The sequence below is a fragment of the Microtus ochrogaster genome, chromosome 8, assembly GCF_000317375.1.
Source record: "Microtus ochrogaster isolate Prairie Vole_2 chromosome 8, MicOch1.0, whole genome shotgun sequence".
NCBI classification, from domain to species: Eukaryota; Metazoa; Chordata; class Mammalia; order Rodentia; family Cricetidae; genus Microtus; species Microtus ochrogaster.
Window position 1 is genome coordinate 74,734,102 of NC_022015.1, and position 21,205 is coordinate 74,755,306.

Below are 21,205 nucleotides of genomic sequence, written 5' to 3' on the forward strand. Positions count from 1 at the left end.
TCTTGCAAAAGGGATGTTAACTTTTCCATCAACAGTCCTGGAGGAAAGAAGGATTACAAAGAAGACACGTCTTCAAGGGGTAATAAATCCAGACTGCCGGAAACCTATTGTACTGCCCTGGCCAAAGTGAGTACAAGAGCTAACATCTGGAGGCCAGAGTCCAAACTGACTCCAAAATTAGTTACAGATAGTCACAGGGATAAAGTTCTAGATTTTACCTGTGAGCTCAAGCAGAAGGCTAGAAGAACCACTGCTCCTGGCTTTAAAGACAAAAACAAAACAGTTTTTTAAATGTATCATTTAAAAATCACTGGAGAGGTAGGATATAGCTTAGTGGAAGCACACTTGCTGAGAATGCACAAGACTCTGAAGAAAGGAAGGAGGGAGGGAGGGAGGGAGGGAGGGAGGGAGGGGGAGGGGGAGAGCGAGGGAGAGAGGGAGACAGGAAGGGTCAATAGGAACAGAGAGTAGATTGATAGCTTCCAGAGAAAGGGAACAATTGAGAATGACTGGTTAGTTACTACAGGGTTTCATTTCAGAGGGAAATATTTTGGAATTAGGGAGAAAGCAGCTGCACATCACTATAAGCACACCAAATCTCTGGTTTGGTTTTCTAAAGACAGGGTCTCCCTATGTAATACAAGTAGCGTCAAGTTCAGGATCTTTCTGCCTCAATTTCCTAAGCATTGGAATTATAGGCATGTACCACCATGCCTAGTTTCTGAATCATTTAAATAAGTGTTTTAAGCCAGGTGTGGTGGTGCACACCTTTAATTTCAGCACTCGGGAGGCAAAGCAGGCAGATCTCTGTGAGTTCAAGACCAGTCTGATCCACATAATTAGTTCCAGATCTGTCTCAAATACATTTAAAAAATGATTTATTGTATGTTCATGTATAGAGGAGGCTGATATGCATGTGTGTGTGCATGTGCAGGCCTGAGTTTGATATCAGGTGACTTCTTTGATGGCTCTCACCTTATAGATTGAGACAGATGCTCATTGAACCCAGAGCTGATTGCCGTGGTTGATCAAACTAGCCAGTTTGCTCCAGGTTCCTGTCTCTGCCTCCTATGTGCTGATTAGAAGCAGGCCATCTCCTGACCAGCTTTTTACTTAGTTTCTGGGGGATAGAAGCAAGCACCTGCAAGCCAACTCCCCAGCCCTAAAAAGATTGCTTTTTGTGTTATGCAAATTTAGGGGGCTGGAGAGATGGCTCAGAGGTTAGGAGCACTGACTGCTCTTCCAGAGGTCCTGAGTTCAATTCCCAGCAACCACATGGTGGCTCACAACCATCTATAATGAGATCTGGTGCCCTCTTCTGGCATACAGACATACATGGAAGGAATGTTGTATACATAATAAATAAATAAATCTTAAAAAAAAAAAAAAGAAAAGAAGAAGCAGGCCATCTCCTGACCAGTTTTTTACTTAGTTTCTGGGGGATAGAAGCAAGCACCTGCAAGCCAATTCCCCAGCCCTAAAAAGATTGCTTTTTGTGTTATGCAAATTTAAACTCAATTCTAAAAACCTATTGATAGGGAATTTATAAAATTATCAGAAAAAAAGTCATGGAAGCCTAATGCACCTTTTGCTCCAGCTGAGACCATTGTATACAGCCACTTCCTCCCCCCCTCCCCCGCAGGTAGAAGGAATCCCTCCAGGATAGCAGAAAGCAGACCCGACAAGAGTATTGATTTTAAATTAAAGCCTGGAGAAAAAGCCAGAAGTCACCCTGGATGTAACAGAAGAAAACGTAACAGACAATGTTGCTTACTTCTGAGCTCCCAACACTGTTACTGTTACTTTCATTATAATATCTTCAGACATCTCTGAGGTACTAAAAAGCACCTAACCTTTTTTCTTCTAACCAAACACCTGAAAGCAAATACAGTCATTGAGAATGAAAATAACAGAGCACACATGTAAATTTTTTCTTTATAGAACCCACTATACTGCCTTTGCAACTGTTTCCAATTAAATATGCGTATTAGATTAATGCCACCATGCATTTTGCAATTTCCAAATATAGCACATGGATATGCCATTAAATGGGGGAAACACTGCTGAGCCCAGCTGAACACAGAGATGTTTTTATTACATTACCATGCTCTGCTGCATCCCTTAGAAGACAAAAAGAATTATGGCTACAGAGATCAAAGGGCTTCTCTCCTCCCCTATCGATCTACTAGAAGACAATTTGATTGCTCCTGCATTTAATGCTCAGATCGTCCAAGCTTCCTAGGCTGGGGTGGAAATCAGCTAAGATTTATAAATCCTTTCTCGCAAAACACACACAAAGAGAATGGGATTATATTAAAACAGTAAGTCACACTGCAGATTTTTGAAGATTTATGCTTCTGTAGGGTCTCAGTGATGCTTCGTAGCTCTGGATACCAAGCAGAAATGAAGATTGATCGTGGAGGACTTTCTCATCTCTTCTCCTCACTGATTCATCACGGGAGCCACCAGATGGCAACTGTCGTCCCTGATGAAGCAGGTGGCCTCTGTGCAATGTTTGTGACATTTCATTCCAGCTCTCTAATGGGTTCTGCTTTAGAGTGCCCAGCAGAGTGTAACCCAGATCACAGAATAAAGGTTAGGAATTTGGAATATATCAGGAATAGGTCTAGTCTGTTGGTGATAACTGCACGGGGCAAACCCCAAAGGAGTGTTTTGTTGTTGTTTGCTTGTTTAGGAGCCTACATCTAGAAGCTGTTGTGAGCACTTGCTGCTCTTGCACAGGACACAGATTCAGCTCCTAGCACACACACACAAAAGTGCACAACCATTGAGCTCCCGGGGAATCTGATGCCCCCTTCAGGCCTCTATGGGCACCTGCATGCACAATCATATACATAAACCCTCACACTGATATTCACATACACGATTACAAAACAAACCTTTTTTTTTTCCTTTTTTTTCCAAGATAGGGTTTCTCTGTAGCCCTGGTCATCCTGGAACTCACACTACAGATCAGGCTGGCCTCAAACTCGGAGATCGGTCTGACTCTGCCTCCCAAGTGCTAGGATTAATGGTGTGTGCCACCAAAAATAAAAATATATTTTTAAAAGAGCCTACATCTGACTTTTTCCCCCCTTTTCGAGACAGGACCCTATAGCCAAAACTGGCCTGGAACTTGCTATTTACTCCAGGTTAGCCTCAAACTCAAACTCTTCTTAGCCCTATCTGCCACATGCTAGGATTATAGGACTATACCACCAGGTCTGGTTTAGGTCTATTTTGCCAGGCTGGTCCCCAACTCAAGGGTCGTTTGATTCTTCTGCTGCAGATGCCCAAGTAACAGGCTGAGCCACCAGCAGTGCATATTAAGACAAATTTACCTCAGGTAGACTCATCTGCTATGCAAATTAATGAAGAAATGGACTGCCTATAAAGACTCATACAGAATATAAATAAGTCTTGGCCAGATGTGGTGGTCCATGCCCTATATCCTGATGTGAGAGTCCCCTCTGTATGCTGTGAATACCACTGGTTAAAAGAAGCTGTTTTGGGCCTGTGATAGGGTAGAGTAGAGCTAGGAGGGGAAAACTAAACTAAACTGAATGCTGGGAGAAAGGAGGTGGAGTCGGGAGAAGTCATGGAGCCGCAGCCAGAGACAGACATGTTGAAATCTTGCCGGTAGGCCATGAACCTTGTGGTAAAATATAAAATAATGGAGATGGGTTAATTCTAGAGCTTGCTAGCAATACGCTTAAGTAATTGGCCAAGCAGTTATTTTAATTAATACCGTTTCTGTATGGATATTTTGGGAGTCTGGGCAGCCAGAAAACGAACAACATAATCACAGCATCCAGGAGGCAGAGATAAGTAGATCTCTTTGTTCAAAGCCAGCCTGGCCACACAGCAAGTTCCAGGCCAGTCAGAGCCAGAGAGACCCTCTTTCAAACAAACCACCTCCTTCAGGGCTAATCAAGCTTGAACTCACTCAAAAAGGAGCTCCCCTGGTACCTGAAGTTCGTGGGACACTTTAGATCAAATATAAGCACAAGAATCTAAGGTTAGGGAGCTGGAGAGATGGCTCAGTGGTTAAGAGCACTGCCTGCTCTTCCAAAGGTCCTGAGTTCAATTCCCAGCAACCACATGGTGGCTCACAACCATCTGCAATGAGATCTGGTGCCCTCTTCTGGCCTGAAGGCATACCTTCAGACAGAATACTAAGAATACTGTATACATAATAAATAAATAAAATCTTTTAAAAAAAAAAGACTCTAAGGTTAGAATCAGAATGCAGGAGGTCCAGCCTCAGAGTCTGAGATATTAATCCCCAGGCTGTATTCCACCCCTCTCTGCTTAGTGGTAAATGTAGGTAAAGCAAGAAGGAAAAAATGATTCTATATCAACCTCATGATATTAATGGATAGATTCCTTTATTCATTAGGAAGGAACTGACTGTACTAAGAGACTGAAGTAGGCCTGCTGCCATGTGTAAGTGCTTGGCAGACTTTCAGAAGATCAATATGGCATTTCATTTGTGGAAAGACTATTAAATCTCTGTAGGAAATTAATTCAGATTTCCCCAGTCTAGTTTTGAAGAGAAGCCAAAAATTACATTTATTTGTACATCACAACATTCAAGGGATAAAAAGTGAGACTCTTATTCTTCTTTGAAAAGGGTATCATGTATCCTGGGCTGATGTCTAACCCTGTCTCAAAGCAAACTGTGGAGGGCTGGAGATTGCTCAGTGGTTAAAAATGCTCACTGTGCAAGCTTGAGCATCAGACTTGGATCCCAGCACTCTTCTTAGAACCCAAACTTCTAGCAAATGCTTGTAACTTCAGCTCTGAAGGATGCAACCCTCTTCTGGCTCCCATGCATGTACAGGAACACACACCTATATACACTCAGACGTTTAGCATACACAAACTTGAGGGGTTTGTGCCATTTTGTTTTTGAGATGGAGTCCATGGAGCCCTGACTGTCCTAGAACTTGCTATGTAGACCAGGCTGGCCTTGAACTCAGAGATCCTGTCTCTTGTAACACCTAGCTGGCTTCTATTTCTATTCCAAAATCAGGCCCTCAGGGGTTAGGGAGATGAGTTAGCAAGTGCCTGCCATACAAGCATGAAGCTCTGAGTTCTATCCCTATCCCGAGCACCCACATAAAGACCTAGACATGGCGGTATGTGCTTGTAACTGAGTGCTCAGTAGGTAGAGATGGGAGCATCTCTGGGGTCTGCTGGCCAGGCAGCCTGTCCAAATCAGTGAATCCCAGGTTACATGAGCGACCCTATATTAAAAAAAAAAAAATAGACATCCCCTGAGGATCATCTGAGTAACTTCTGACCTAAGCCCCCACACCCCAAACAAAATTTTATTTTCATTATTTATAGTGTATGAATATATGTATGGGAGGCATGCCATAACAGACATGTGGAGGTCAGAACTATCTGTAGTAACTGGTTCTCTCCTACCACGTGAGTTCCAGATATTGAACTTAAGGCTTGGCATGGGCAACATTATCCACTGAGCCATCTCTCTCTCTCTGGCAACAAACCAGGATTTCTAGTGATATTACACAATAAAGGGCAAATTCATCAGGCTTTGATTACCAGTGTACACCAGAGATTTGGGGCCATGGCATGAAATTTATGCTAACAGTGTAACTTGCTTGTGGGCAGGTTCTGCGGTATAAGGAGCCAAAATCACAAATACACTAGTGCCTCCTTAACTCCCACTAAAACGGAATAATACAGTGAACTTGTTGGCAAGACATCATCACACTAACTTCTGATAACAACTGCCCCTACACAACAACTGGAGTAAGTCAAGCAGAAACTTGTGCCTCGTTGTCCTTAACTCCAGGAAATGTGCCTATTCCCCTTGCTGATTTTAATTTGCATCCTCTGGATTTGACCTGAGGATGGCCTTGGAAATCCTAACTAGATGCTGGCTGCCTCAGTTGCAGTGGCATGGATTCTACAACTGTCTACTGTCACAGCACAGCAGCGGCAAGTGTCAAGACACCGATTAAATACCTAGTCACGGCACTTTAATTCAGACACCTGTCTTTTGAAGTGTTTTGTTTTTTAAAACCCAGCCAAGGGCTGCTGAGCTGTCTCATAGATAAAGGTATTGCCATCAGGCCTGACTATCTGAATTTGAACTGCAGGACTCACACGGTCGATGGAGAGAGATTATTCTTTTGCTTTCCTCCCACGATATTATAGCACACACATACATACAATAAAAAGAGAAAAAATGTCAAGAAATCAACATTGGATAAAATAAATTTTATTAAATGTCAGAAGAGATTCACACACAATTTCATAAATTTTTTACAAAACATCTGCCAATGTAAGTTCAATCTTATAAGTTTCTGTACAGATTTGGAAATTTTGCTGTGAAATAAGAGTCTATAAAATATTTCTTCTTAATGCTTAAAATTAATTTTAAACATTAAGTTTAAAATAAATTTCATGACCTTACTTCATGAAAGAAAGGTTCTCAGACTCTCATTCTTTATCCCAGTGATGAGAAAACAAACATTAAACATAGAACCAGTTAAGGTAAGTGACTGAGGAAACAATAAGGATTCTGTAAACTTCTGGTAATTCACCTGAAATTTTTTGCTACTTTCAGAAGCAGTGCCATGACAAGTGCCATTATCAACAGCCACACTGAGGGAACCCATCTGACACCTGTCCCAGTAGCACTGATCTATGCAAATAAAACATCACAGAGAAGCACCTCATATTTAGGGATGTTAAGAGCCGTACCCAACAAGAGACAGTCTCTCCACTGTCTCAGAGCTAGATAACACTGCTTTAGTAGGATCACTGTTGGTTTTTAACGTTTAGAATAGGACAGGATTGTGTAATGGACAGTAGTTTTGGTGCTGAGTGCACCCTGCGGTTTAACGGATTGGCTTTGAACTCAAGCAAAGCTGCTCTGCAAGGACACCTGCCCGACCCATGCAGCCTGGAGGGCAGAATCCTAGCTGCCAGATGACCAACCTACCTCAAAGATGGGAAGCAACCAGCAACTTCCTCGTATTTGGAATCACAAGGAATTTTAAAATTCAGTGTTTTCAGTTTTTCCCCTGAGTTTTGAGTGCTTTGTATATAGTCTCTAGTGTAGTAAATACATTCTATTGTTTCAAGTTGTACACACAATGCTAGGGTTCTGGTGTGGAAAATCAGAAGCTAGCTCTTAACAGCACAAAGTAGTGGTGGCTACATGTTTCTGAGAATCTTTGGTGTGATGCAGACCTGCAGAAGCATCCTTACTGCATTTTCTTCCTCATATACCCTCAATTCTTCATGTTATTTTCAAAGGAGAAACCACAAGACCGTAATGAAGAACAAGCAGACCATCCTGGAAAGTGAAAAAAAAAGACTATTCAGTTCTTTCAGAACTAGTTATGTATGATATATGAACAAACCAACATGGCCTATTTTTTATAATCTAACAGTAATGAGAAATTCTTTAACATTAAAAAAGAGAGTATAAGATAAATATAGCTGGTTTTTATTGGCATGACCAAAAACTCCCTGTCAATGTATCTTTTTTCTTTCTTTCTTTTTGGTAAAAGATTTATGGGCCGGGCGGTGGTGGCGCACGCCTTTAATCCCAGCACTCGGGAGGCAGAGGCAGGCGGATCTCTGTGAGTTCGAGTTCGAGAACAGCCTGGTCTACAGAGCTAGTTCCAGGACAGGCTCCAAAGCCACAGAGAAACCCTGTCTCGAAAAACAAAAAAAAAAAAACAAAACAAAAAAGATTTATGAAGGCGCCAAATCTCATTACAGATGGCTGTGAGCCACCATGTGGTTGCTGGGAATTGAACTCGGGACCTTGGAAAAGCAGTCAATGCTCTTAACCTCAGAGTCATCTCTCCAGCCCCTCTTTCTCTTTTTCTGAGTCAGAGTCTTATTATACAGCTCTGTCTGGCCTTACTCTCTGAATAACTGCTAGGATTCCAGGCTCGCACCACCATGCCTCCCATTCCTTTCTTCTTCAGACTTAGAATTGTGAACTGCCTGACAAGGGTACTATGAACCAAACTCTACAGGAGCAGTACAGGCTCCTAACTGCTGATCTCTCCAGACTCTAGGTCCTTTTGAAAGATGGGCCCAGCTTGGCCAAAAATTTCTGGGCTGAAAACAATTTTTGCCCCAGCCTCCTGAGCAGCTCAGGTGACACCCCAAACAGCTCAATATGATGACGCTCAGAAGCCAATGTGTACCTCTCATATAACCACAGCTAATCAGGGACAGGCATTTATGACCAAAAACAACCGAGAACATTTCTGTCCACAGACTATTCACAGACTGAATACTTAATCTATCTGAGAAAGACTCAACCCACTGCAACCTGGCTTCTGTTCCTGGCAACTCCAGCAAAGACAAGAAGATTCTGGAAAAGGATATACAAATTCAAATGCTCACAAAAGCCAGAAAAGTAATGTAATGTAAATGAATGTGAGATAGTAAGGAATGGCAAACATCAACGATAAACGAAAAAGCAGATGCTTATCTGCATGAATTTAAAAATTTAAAATATAGAAAAGACCAACAATTGGGACAGCCAGAGCTGTTACATAGAGAAACTCAGCCTCACAATCAATCAATCAATCAATCAATAAATAAGTGTGTGGGGGAGAATATAGGTCAAATAAAACATGATATACCATATTTGATCCATGAACCATCATTATACCTACTCAAATTAGCATGATCAAAGTGAATGTCCATATAACACAAATACAAAGATTCCATTACCAGATTTATATACATAAAAATCATACTTTTGCATTTTTGTCATAGTTCAGAAGTTAAAAAGTATCATTTTTCAGAACAATACATTGATATGCAGATATAAAACTCAGTGTAGCTTACAAGCTGTTTTAAGATCTCAAATTACTTCAGTGCATATATACGAACATATCTTTCAAAATAATTGCTTGTAATTTAAATGTAATCTAGATGCTATATTTATATTTTCTATAAATATGTATATGTAAACAACATTTAAATTTATATTTTCTATTCATATCTCTATCACCGTTAACTTTTAACTCTATGCCAGTTTATGGTTTGTCCTTCATAGGTTCAAATCTAAAGCTTGATTCCCAGTGTAGAGTGTTGAAGATGTGGTGCTTAGTGGAAGGTAATTAGATCAGTGGTCTCCACTCTCATAAATGTATTAATGCATGTTAAGGGAATTACCAGATGATGTTGAGACTGTATTAAAGCCTTGAGTGTCTCAAATAGCTCAGCAGGTCTCAAACTATGTAGCCAAGGGTGGCCTTAACTCCTGGTCTTCCTGCTTCCACCTACCAAGTGACTATAATGAGTGCCACCACACCCAGCAAATGTGGCTATTATAAAGCAATTTCAGCTGTCTCCACTAGCACTCTTGAGTAACAAATCAAACTGCCACTTTTGTTTTGTTCAGATTAATAAAAACCCAGAGACTGATACTGGGGTTTAACCTGAAGGTCAGAAAAGCTAAACAGTCAGCCACAGGTTCTTACCTCTACCTCAGTCCGAAATGTTGATCCTGTCTCCTGAATCCTCAAAATATGCGTGAGAGTTGTCTCCTCCCATCTTATATTCCTCTCTAGGGCTGAGAATAAAGGTGTGCACCACTACCGCCTGGTTTCTATGGCAAACTAGTGTGGCTACTGGGATTAAAGGTATGTGTCACCACTGCCTGGTCTGTAAGGCTGATCAGTGGGGCTGTTTTACTCTCTGATCTTCAGGCATGCTTTATTTATTAAAATACAAATGAAGTATCACTACAAGAAGTTTCCACACTAGGGAGGCAGAGGCAGGCGGATCTCTGTGAGTTCGAGGCCAACCTGGTCTACAGAGCAAGTTCCAGGACAAGCTCCAAAACCACAGAGAAACCCTGTCTCGAAAAAAAAAAAAAAAAGAAGTTTCCAATAGTTTCCTGCCACACTCAATTAAAATTCAAAGATTTTTGTTTATGAATCTTTGGTTTTGCTTGACGTATAGACTCTGTAGCCCAAGGTCCTCAAACTCAACAGCAAATTTAGGTCCTCTGCAAGATGAGGCAGTACTCAATCCCTGAGTCATTTCTTCAGCTCTATCACCACAGAATTCTTATAATTCATTACATTGTAAATCTGTTTAGCATAAGTCTGATAAAGTCCAAAACCAACCTGCATTGCTGCATCACCTATTGCACGCCGGATTTCCCGTAGAGTTTGGTACCGTTCCAATAAGTGATCACCGCAGATGATATCTACCTATGGGAAAACAACGGGCTATATCAGACCACTTTCCTGCTTCAAAACATGTGAAGAGGGGAATTAGCATGACTACTTCACAATTGTATTTAACTATTTTATAGTAGATTTTCTAAAAATTACAGTGTTTTCTTTATGTGCACCCTTGTTCATGGAGTCCAAAAAGTATTCAGCAAGTGTCCTCTATCACTGTCTTAACTTACTTTCCCTGGAATTGGAGTTTACTAATTGGTTAGGCTGGAAGGCCAATGAGCTCGGGGAATCTATCTATCTATCTGTGTGCCTGGGCCTGGACTACAAACATGTACTGTGGAGCTGGATCTCTTAGTAATAGGCCAGACCAGCCATGTTACACAATGAGATCCTGTCTCACAACAAAACAAGCAAAAAATCAAAGGGCTAGAAAGATGGCTCAGCAGTTAAGGGCACCAGTTAAGCCCAGCACCCACATGGCAGCTCACAGTCATCTGTAACTCCAGTTAGAGGATAAATGCCCTCTTCTAACCTCCTTGAGTACTGCGCACAGGTGGTACACAGATAAATAAACACAGGCAAAAGACCCATACATATAAAAGAAAAAAATTAAAAATAAACATAAAACAAAAAAGGAGGCTGTGAGATGAGCTCAGTGGCATTACTTAGCAAGTAAAAAGCCCTGGGTGCAATCTCCAATATAGCACAATGAAACAACTTATTTATCATCTCTAGGATTTGGAAAGCTTAAACACTGAAAGTCCTAATTCATGGGTCTATATCTTTGATAATCTTTACCATTATTTCAATATTTTGAGAAAATGCTAAGTTATGACGACAACGAGGTATGAATTAACAGTAGGATTCGAGACCAGCCTGGTCTACAGAGCTAGTTCCAGGACAGGCTCCAAAGCCACAGAGAAACCCTGTCTCAAAAAACCAAAAAAAAAAAAAAAAAAAGGAATATTTACCTACATAAGTAAGAGCTGGCAAAATTTAAAAATTTTAAATAATTTCTAAAACTCTTGAATATTATGAGAAAAAAGTAAAACTGTCTTTTAAAAAAAAAGATCGTATGTGTGCAAATTTGTGTAAGCCTGTGTGTGCCAGTGTGTGGAGGTCAAAGCTTTGACTGCTGTGTAGAGTCAGTTTTCTCCTTCCACAACTATGTGGCTCAAGGGACTGAATTCAGGTGACTCAACTTGCAAGGCAAGTGTCTTTAGCCACCTCTCTGTCCCAAGCCCATATTTTACAGATCAGTCAAGAGAATAAACATTTTCAGTGTCTCATCTTTTAAAAAGCATTATTAGGCTGGCTCAGTGATCAAGGGGACTTGCTGCTCTTCCAGAGGACCAAGGTTCAATACCCAGCACCCACACTGTGGCTCACAACCGTCTATAACTTAGACTCTGCGGTAGTTTGAAAGAAAATGACCCCCCCCTAAGGGAGTGGTATTATTAGGTGTTGTGGCCTTGTTGAAATAGGTGTGGCCTTTTTTTTTTTTTTGCTGAGCATGGTGGTGCACACCTTTAATCCCAGTACTTGGGAGGCAGAAACAGTGGGTCTCTCTGACTTTGAGGTCAGCCTGGTCTACAAAGTGAGTTCTAGGACAGCCAGAGCTACACAGAAAAACCCTGTCTCCAGAGAAAAATAAAGAAGATTCTGTTAGTTCAATTTAGTCATTTCATAGCGTACAAATTTCAAAATATTCTTGTAAATGTTGCACAAATATATAGATGATCTTTATCAATAAGAACAATATATTGGGAGTCTAGAGAGATGGCTCAGTGATTAAGAGTAATTGCTACTATTATAGAAGGCTCAGGTTCAAGTCCCAGCATCCACAAGGAAGCTTACAAAAGTCTGTAACTCCAGTTCTGAGGGATCCAATGCGATATTTTTGGCCTCTGGGGGCACTAAGCATGCACAGAGTACACATTCATATTACGTTAAAGAAAAAAATGAAGTAAATCTAAAACAGTGGGCCTAGAATCTAGGCATGGTGGTACATGTTTTTAATTCCAGCACTTGGAAGGTGACAGAGGCAGGCAGATTTTACTTAACTTAATCTATAAAGTGAGTACCAAGATAGCAGGGCTATAAAGTAACCCTGTCAAATAAGTAAACAAACAAACAAATAAATGGGCTGGGGAAAATAGAGAAACCCTGTCTCCAAAAACCACAAACAAACAAATAAATGGGTTTGGAAAATGACTCAGTAGATAATAGTACTTGCTGAGTGAGCAAGCCAAACAATCTAATTTGATCCCCAGAACCCACAGTGGAGGTAGAGAACTAAATCCCAAAGACTTTCCCTGACCTGGGATTAAAAGTGTGTGCCACCACTGACAAGCTGTGCAGAATTTTCTTAAATGGATCATTTGAGGTCAGAAGATTGACCTGCTAGTGACAGCCTATCTCACTAGCGAGTTCATCTATCCTGCTGCTCGGGCATTATTTTGCTGTTACTAGTATGCAGAATGAAGACCAGCTGTCTTATCCCCGTGGGCTCAACTATCAGATTCTTGACTTTTGTATCAAGAGACATTCATTGTTGGACTAGTTGGATCACAGCCTGTAAAACATTCTAGTAAACCTATACACACACACACACACACATATATATATTTAATATATATATTTATTATATTTATATTCATTCTGTCAGTTTTGTTTCTTGGAGAATTATAACTAATATCAGTTATATCAACATTCTATTAATAGTTATAGTATCTGTATCATATAAAAGCCACTGCATGATTCTAGAGACAATTTTTCAGTATGTCAAAGGTAGTCTTTCAACCTCACCTTTCCTTTTACATACATGTACTGTACCTGACAAGCTGGATCAAGACCCATTTTTCTTCTAAGAAATTTCTCTACATGCCCAATAGTTGCTTCTCCTGAAACACGCACAAACTTCTTTTCTAATGGCTACAAAAACAGACAAGACTTTTCAGATTATTTAAGTAGACACATACATAAAATTACAAACTTTAACGCAAATTTTTAAGCCAAGATAATTCAGTAGGCTCTTAAAAAAAACTGCTATGAACTTGAGTCAATTTGTAATCCAAAAAAAAAAAAAAAATAGAAATTCTGCAAATCTTTTAAATATGCCAACAACATTTTTAATAGAAAGGCTTGTTGATTTACTTTAAAAGTTCATGAAAAACAAGGAAGTCCAGTCCAATACTACATGTCTGAAATCCTAAAACTTAAGAAGTGGAAGCAAGAGTATTTAATTTCAATATCAGCCTGAGCTATGGTTGGCATCCTGTTACAAATAAGTACACACACACACACACACACATACACACACACGACAAAACAAGAAAATCCAGGCATTGCAGCACCTGCTTGTAGTTTCATCTACTTGGGAGAAGACAACACAAGAGCAAGGCAGTACATGCCTGCAGTTAGGGTTTAATTGAGCCTAAGAGCTAAGACAGCCTGGACAACATATACATACACTTGAGAAAACAAGGGTTTTTGTTTTTTTGAAGTCAAGTATGGTGGCTCACATCTATAATCCCAGTACTCTAAAAGCTGAGGCAGGAAAACTGCCATGAGCTAAGGACAACCTAAGCTATAGGCCTATTTCATTTAAAAAAAAAGAAAGAAAGGAAGGAAGGAAGGAAGGAAGGAAGGAAGGAAGGAAGGAAGGAAGGAAGGAAGGAAGGAAGGAAGAGAATTTCTTTCTAAAATTTAAAATAAGAAGAAATCTAGACACAGGTAGCTAGCGTTACAGGTAGTTGTGAGCCGCTCGATGAGTGTGCTGGGAACCACAATCAGCTCCTCTGCAAGAGCAGTCTAGGCTCTTAATTGCTGAGCCATCTCTCCTGCCCCATGCTGCCATCTTTTACAATATCCTGTTCCCGATTCTCCACAGGCATCTGAAGATCTCCACTAAAATGAGTCACCTTAGATTCTAGGTACAGCAGAATCTCACAGACAGATCTCCCCATTGTGAGAACATCTTTAGCCAGAACAACCATCTCAAGAGAACCAAACTGTCCCCTCAAACAATAAAAACTCCTGAACCACCTTCAAGAGGCAGAACTAAGGTAATGACCCATCAGACCACAGTCTGATCAAAACTTGTTAAATACTTGCCTCTTGCCCCAGCTCTGTTTAAACCTAAAGTTGCCGGGCATGGTGATTCACACATAAATTCCTAGCATTAAGGCAAGCAGAGTGCCATGAATTCAAGGCCAGACTGGGCTACGTGAGTTCCAGGTTAGCTGGGCTACAGAATGAGAACTTGTCTAAAAAACACAAAAGAACAACCACCACAAAAAGCTAAGCCAGTGACTTGAAGACAAATGAATCACGGAACCTCTTTATCTGTTCTTTTCCTAATGTGGCAATACTGATTAAACCTTTTAATGCTTTTCATCGATACTTTTTTCCTCAGACAATATTATCCAGAGTTGCCCTGAACTTGACATGTACCTCACAAGTGCTGGGATTACAGGCATAGGAACCACACTGGTTATGGAGTATGGCAAGAAAAAGCCACACCAACTGGAACTCTATCCCTAGTCCAAACTCGCCTCAACTGTCACAACAGGATGGGTAACTGAGCCTTGCCTGTTGGGACTCACAAAGCCATGGGTTTTCCCTTAGAACTCTAGTACGTAGGTGTCACAAACAAAACAACTCTGTCATTTCTTAATAAAATGAACAGTCTTTATCACAAATACATCAGAGATCTACTTTTCTAGGTGTCTCTAGCTTGCTATACATCTCAACAACTGACAAAGTATGATACAAAGTAGTTTTATTCTTACCTCAAATCTCAGTGAATGCTTGAAGTGACAAGTTAAGGCAGGTTAACTTAGTCAAAAATGTTAAATATAAAAATTTAAATTCATGTTAAACTCTAAGCACCAACTATACAAGACACTTTGGATTTATATTTTTTTTTAAGACTGGTCTTACAGAGTAGCCTAGGCTGGCTTCAAATTTTGGATCCTCTTGCTTCAGCCTCCAGAGAGGTAGGAAAACAAGCTTATAATTACCAAACCTGACTCTTAGAATTTTTTAAAATTACATTAAAGTTGGGACTGGTAGTACATGCTTGTAATCCTAGCACTTGGAAAGTAGAGGCAGGATGAGCAGAAGTTCAAAGTCATCTTTGGCTGCATAACAAATTCAAGGCCAGCATGGGGCTATATAAGATCTATTTCAAAAACCTAAAAAAAAATGAATAACCAATCAACATGGTATTTGGTTTTGTAAATTATTTACTTATTTTCCTTATATTACTTTCTGAATCAGTAACAAAGCTCCGCTTAATGTTCCTTACCCTGAGATACTAATATAGCATTACTGTTACTGTTGAATTTCAGTAGCTTGCTTATCAAACATTTTAATTAAAGATAATCTCTTGGGGCTGGAGAGATGGCTCAGTGGTTAAGAGCACTGTCTGCTCTTCCAGAGGTCCTGAGTTCAATTCCCAGCAACCACATGGTGGCTCCAAACCATCTGTAAAGAGATCTGGTGCCCTCCTCTGGTGTGTGGGTATAAATGGAGGCAGAAAGTTGTATGTATAATAAATAAATCTTTAAAAAAAATATATATAATCTCTACTTGATTGCTAATCTGATTCAGAATTTTTATCTATAGCATCCTCTAAGTAAACAAAAAATGCATTACCTTAAAGTGTCCTGTATCTTCATTAGCACTGAAAAAATAAAGGAACGGTTACTCAATATTAATACTTTATTTATTTTTATTTATTTATTTATTTTTTTTGAGACAAGGTTTCTCTGTAGCTTTGGTGCCTGTCCTGAAACTAGCTCTTATAGACCAGGCTGTCCTTGAACTCACAGAGATCCACCTGCCTCTGCCTCCTGTGTGCTGGGATTAAAGGTGCATGCCACCATAATGGGCTAAAAAACTTTTTTTACATTTGTTTTATATTGACACTCACACCACAGTGCTTTCCATGTGGAGGTCAGAAGAGAACTTGCAGGCATCAGTTCTCTCCTTCCATCACACGAGTTCCTGGGATCTATCTCAGGTGGATAGGCTTGACAGTGACTTTCCCTGCTGAGTCATCTCATCGGCCTCAATTTTTATATTATGTTTTGAGACAAGAGCTCATGTAGCTGGGGTTGGTCTGGAACTCACTATGCAGTTGAGGCTAATCTTGAATCTCTGACTCTCCTGCTTCCACCTCCTGAACACTGGGGTTATCACACCCAGCATTTTGGGGTGGGGTGGGATTGGGGGAGCAGTAAGTTGAGAACAAGCTTCTGGGTAGCCTGGCTGTTCTGGGCTTGAGATGTAGACCAGGCTGCACTCAAACTCACAGAGATCTGCCTGACTCTGCCTCCCAAGAGCTAGGATTAAAGGCATGCATACTACTAGGCCAGGCCTTATTCTATTTTTAAAACATGGTTATCTAAATCTTTGGAAAGAAATAAGATTGTCACTTCTGCCACCTAGTGGTAAAACAAGTGCAGTTTAATACAGCATTTTAAACTTTGTACACTTCATTTCCTAAGGGGGAGAAAGTTTATGAACCGGTCTCATTGTATAGCCCCCCCCCCCCAAAGCTGGCCTGTAACTCACAGATCCACCTGCCTCCACCTCCCAAGTGCTGGGATTAAAGGTGTGTGCTACCTTGCTCAGTCTAATTTAAAAAAAAACAAAACTGCCTTGCAATTGATCAAAACCTGCAAAGAAATGAATGATAACTGCTCTTCAGAGAGTGGTTATTAAACCTGAGGGAAGGGAACAAGGCTTCTTGACTATAAACAAAAATAATAGTTTTGTTTCTTGGTTGGTTTGTTTTATTATCAATTGTGTTTGGCCAGGTTTTTCTTTTGGGAGAACAGGGGAGCCAAAGCATGCAGGGTCTTGTATACGGCTCAGGCTAGCCCTGAATGCAGTGATCCTCCTTCATGCTAAGATCATGTGTGCTACTATGAGATAAGGACACCATTGGTTACCGTGTACTCTTCTGAATCTTAAATATTCCATAATTCATTATTACACAACTATTGGGATTTAATTTGGGTTTCTTTGTTTAAATGAGGCCTGGCAGCACATGCTTATAGTCACAGTACCTAGGAAACCCTTAGTCATGAGGATCTAGAATTTAAGGTCAGCTAGACACAAAAAGAATGTCAAGCAGAGGCAGGAACATCTCTGAGCTTGAGACCAGCCTGGTCTACAGACTGAGTTCCAGGACAGCGAGTGCTATACTGAGAAATCCTGTCTCAAACAACAGTAAAAAACAAAACAATTAATTCCAGGAAACCACGGGCTAATAAGGAATCTGTCTCAAGAAGAAAATTCACTACATTAAAGTTAAATGGCAATTTTCTTTCTTTAAAGAAAAAGAATTACCTGGGATTGAGATCTCTCAGCAATTGAAAGTATTTGTTGCTCTTGCGGAGGACCTTGGTTTGGTTCCCAGAACCCACATAGCAGCTCACAACTGTAACTCCAGTTACAAGGAATTCAACACCTTTCTCTGATCTCCTTGGGCACTAGGTATTTATTTACATGGTACACATATATAACATACATGTAAGCAAAACATTCATAAAATTAATCTAAAAGCAGAAGACTTATTTCATGTGTGTCCCGAGTGTAGGCATGTATACCACATGCCTGCAGGCAACTGAGGCCAGAAAAGGGTGTCAGATCTGCTGCAGGATATTTGATGACACTATAAACCCCAAGATTGTGGATAGTTGCGATGTCACACACCTTTAATCCAAGAGCTTTCTGCTTGAATATTGTACACAGAATTAAATAAAGTCAGCCACAGATCAAGAGGCAAAACAACCAACCAGCTGACAGGAAGTGAATACAAGATTATTAAGGAAAAAAAAACAGAGTAAGAGGGAGTCAGGAGGATGGATAGAGATGGGAGGGGGGCTGGAGAGATGGCTCAGAGGTTAAGAGCATTGCCTGCTCTTCCAAAGGTCATGAGTTCAATTCCCAGCAACCACATGGTGGCTCACAACCATCTGTAATGGAGTCTGGTGCCCTCTTCTGGCCTGCAGGCATACATACAGACAGAATATTGTATACATAATAAATAAATATTTTAAAAAAAAGAAGAAAGAAAGAGATGGGAGGGACATTGAGTTTGAGAAGGCTGGTTTGAGAGCAGAAGAAAAATGTCAGCTGGGCTCTTTATCTGCCTCTCTGAGCTAGCAGGCTTTCACCCCAGCATCTGGGTTCCAATCTTTATTCTTAAAATCAAACGATTGATATTTTGTTAAAAAGAACACAGATCCTCTCAAACTGGAGTTACAGACAGCTGTGAGCAATATGACATGATTGGGAACTATCCTCTGCAAGAACAGCAAATGCTCTTAACCACTGGAACACCTCTTCACCCCCAAAAGGTAATTTACAAGCCAAGCATGGTGGATTACAAACTGAAAACCAAGCACCAGAGGATGAGTTCAAAGCTAGTCTAGGCTACAGTGTAAAACCTTGACTCAAAATGCAAATGCAAAAAGTAAGCAAACACATTTTCTAGGTTACTCACCCAATGAACTCAAGTAATAAAGACATATCAAGTTCAGGTGGAATACGAAACACTGACTCTAGGACTTTCTTGGTTTTTCCTTTGTTTGAAGGGACTGGTTGTGGAACAGCTAATTGAGACAGAAACAAAGAAGCTAACGTAGCATTACAATTTTAATAATATAATAATTTAATAATTGTCATCTTTAAGGGATGAATCACACAGTATTATTATACTATGTTGACTAAATTATTATAAAGCCCTGAACAAATCTTTTCCGTAATAATATCAGTTAATCTATCAAAAATCAATGATTTTAAGGTAGGAAAAATGGCTCAGCTGGTAGAGGTACTTGCTGCCAAGTCTTTGGGTCTGACCCCTAGGATAAACCTTGTGAGGTACTAACTTCTGCCAGTGGATTCCTGTGCAAGTACAAACACGTGTGCATACATATATACACTTGCACACATACATATACACATACATTCTCTAAATAAACATAAATGTAAAAAAAGAAAAGAAAAACAACAAAATTAACTGTAAGCTCAGGGACCGCTCCACAATGGAAGGCAGACATGTGACTGATTTATATGGGCCACAGAGAGTTCATTAAAACAGCAACAACATAAGTAACTACAAATACTATGTACAATACTCATGCTTAGCACATTACACTCTCATTTAATCATTATAAATGTACAATATCTACACTTAAAATATGAGAAGAATTTGCCTAAGGTCCCCAAGTAACAGAACAATCAGGATTTAAACCCAAATCTACCTGACATTATTACTAACATAAAAGTAAGTTACTGCCAGGCGGTGGTGGCGCATGCCTTTAATCCCAGCACTCGGGAGGCAGAGGCAGGCGGATCTCTGTGAGTTCGAGGCCAGCCTGGTCTACAAGAGCTAGTTCCAGGACAGGAACCAAAAGCTACAGAGAAACCCTGTCTCGAAAAATCAAAAAAAAAAAAAAAAGTAAGTTACTATGTGCCCAGCACTGTTCAAAGTGCTAGTATTAATCAATGTGTTCAATCAAGTATGATATTCATCCTTATTTTATAGATGTTTATCACTGTATTATCTACTATTATTTCCTCACATCACCTAACCTAACCAAGGGTCAGTGCTAGGAACAAACTCACAAAATCTAGCTCTTGAGTCTGTTTGTGATTCCTCCTCACACACTTTTGTTTTGTTTTTCTTTGTTTTGTTTTTTGAGACAGGGTTTCTCTGCGTAACAGCCCTGGCTGGCCTCGAACTCAGAGATCCGCCTGCCTCTGCTGAGTGCTGGGATTAAAGGTGTGTGCCACCACTGCCCCACTGCCCGGCAATCACACGCTTTTTTAAAAAAAAAAAAAAAAAGAGTCTCACCACGGGGTGGTGGTGCAAACCTTTAATGCCCTCACTCAAGAGGAAAAGACAGGTGGACCTCTGTGAGTTTGAGGCCAGCCTGGTCTACAAAGAGAGTTCCAGAGGAGCCAGGGCTACATACAGGAACCCTATCTTGAAAAAAACAAAGTGTCTCATTATGTTACTCAGGCTGGCCTTAGACTCAACAGCAATCCTCCTGACTCAGTTTCCTAAGTGCTGAGATTACAGGCATGCACTACATCCAATCCCCTTAATTCTTACAAACTGTTAGGTTAGGTTATACTGTAGCATTACCCTCAAAATATTTCTGGGAGGATATAACTAGGTATTTCCAAAATGCACCTGTGATGGTACTAATTTTCAACTTGACAGTCTAAAATCACCTGGGAAGTCTTAATGAGGGATTGTCTATATCCAGCTGGGTTTATGAGCATGCCTGTGAGTTTTTAATTATGTTAATCTATCTGGGAAGACCCAGCCTAAGAGTGGGCAGTATCATTCCCTAGGTTGGAAGTGAGCTGAGCAGTGGGCATGCATGTGTGCATGAATTTCTCTCTTCTTGAGTGTGAGCATGTTGTGACTAAGAGCTCCAGTTCCTCTGCCTTCATTTCCCTGTAATGATGTGACGTAGCCTGTGAGCCACACTAACCCTCTCTCCCTAAGCTGCTCCTACCAGGTCTAAATCACCTAACAGAAAGTGAATGAGGACAGTGCCCCAAGGACAGTTTATCTCTTCAGTCCATGAATACATTACAGTACACATTCAAACTTACCAGGTTTGGGTACTTCTAGACCTCTTTCTTTATAGAAATCATGCATTTGCTTTTTTTCTCCTAAAAAAATGATAAAACACAGACTAAATTACATGTAAAATGTAACTAGCAGAATCAGAGCCTTTGGGAGTCATAACCATGAAATGAAAGAAACTTACTTTCCTCTAGATTGATCACTAATTTGTACACTATGTCTTGTAACTGTCGGTCCAACCTAAGAAAAGAAAGGATAGAGAATATTGCAGCATTCAGAAAAATGAATTTTGGTACAAAGTCAATTCACTTTTTTCCCTCAGGAGCAAAAATCTTTTTAAAGCCGGGCAGTGGTGGCGCATGCCTTTAATCCCAGCACT

At 40.3% G+C, this 21,205-nt stretch overlaps 1 protein-coding gene across 4 annotated transcripts in view; it reads right to left on the reverse strand.

Moving 5' to 3' along the window:
* Positions 1-6,243: 6,243 nt before the first annotated feature.
* The window catches only part of Pcgf6 (polycomb group ring finger 6), an 18,191-nt gene continuing 3,229 nt past the window's right edge, over positions 6,244-21,205 (reverse strand). Inside the window, exons 4-11 of one of the 4 annotated variants that reach the window (XR_003377304.1) lie at positions 21,011-21,066; positions 20,853-20,912; positions 18,727-18,835; positions 15,867-15,894; positions 14,999-15,016; positions 13,030-13,139; positions 10,146-10,232; positions 6,244-7,336 (exon numbers count right to left, since the gene is read on the reverse strand). Coding sequence is in view for 3 of the 4 variants with exons in the window: in XM_026781559.1 (XP_026637360.1) it covers positions 7,280-7,336; positions 10,146-10,232; positions 13,041-13,139; positions 14,999-15,016; positions 15,867-15,894; positions 18,727-18,835; positions 20,853-20,912; positions 21,011-21,066 (514 nt within the window). In the remaining variant the exon portion in view is untranslated. The remainder of the gene's footprint in view (positions 7,337-10,145; positions 10,233-13,029; positions 13,140-14,998; positions 15,017-15,866; positions 15,895-18,726; positions 18,836-20,852; positions 20,913-21,010; positions 21,067-21,205) is intronic. The other 3 variants (XM_026781559.1, XM_005352424.3, XM_026781560.1) reach the window with 3 other exon arrangements.